Genomic DNA, 642 nt, shown 5'->3' with positions numbered 1-642 from the left:
TCGGCTGAAGTCCTCGAACTCGCTGGTAACGCCGCTCGGTAAGCACTGTCTCTCCTTTCACTCCTTCTCCTTTGACATTGAGACTGACTCGTTCATTCTCTCACTCTCACACAGTGACAACAAGAAGTCTCGTATCATCCCCCGTCACTTGCAACTCGCGATCCGAAACGACGAAGAGTTGAACCGACTTCTCGGAGGCGTAGTCATCTCGCAAGGAGGAGTCTTGCCCAACATTCACACTGAGCTCCTTCCCTCGAAGAAGGACCAAGCCAAGGGATCTCAACAACTCTAAACGGTCGTCTCTATCCTGCTTCTATTACTCACCTCCCTCTTCGTCTTTCTACCGCTATCTGTTGTTACTCTCACTTTTTATCACACATTCCCGGTGCAAACCTGATGCTTTATCTTGCTTCTTCATCGAATTCGTCTTCGAGAGAGAGTGGACGCCTAGGGTTGAAAGAGTGAGAGAACAGAGAGAGACAGTGAAGCTCGAACGGGCTCGACTTGAGGGTTTCTCCCTTCCAGCTTTGATCCTTCGTCGCTGATTGTGGACTGACTTACTTCTCTGGCGGGTACAAGTAGTGTGAATCATTTGCGTTTGCGAAGAACGAGAAAGACATAAGTAGAACAAACAACAACCGA

The 642-nt window shown here is 48.9% G+C and overlaps 1 protein-coding gene across 1 annotated transcript; it reads left to right on the top strand.

Annotated features, from left to right (window-relative positions):
• JCM6883_001094 (uncharacterized protein) lies at window positions 1-292 on the top strand (the record flags this gene model as incomplete). The annotated part of the gene is made up of 2 exons (XM_076635759.1): window positions 1-38; window positions 115-292. Coding segments are annotated over 2 exons (216 nt in total), but the record flags the coding sequence as incomplete, so codon positions are not given.
• Between the last annotated feature and the right edge of the window lie 350 nt (window positions 293-642).

This window comes from Sporobolomyces salmoneus, assembly GCF_050403485.1.
Source record: "Sporobolomyces salmoneus JCM6883 DNA, S_salmoneus_JCM6883_v1_ctg231, whole genome shotgun sequence".
Lineage (NCBI taxonomy): Eukaryota > Fungi > Basidiomycota > Microbotryomycetes > Sporidiobolales > Sporidiobolaceae > Sporobolomyces > Sporobolomyces salmoneus.
Note: the sequence above shows the minus strand (reverse complement) of the source record. Positions and strands in the feature narration are given on the sequence as shown.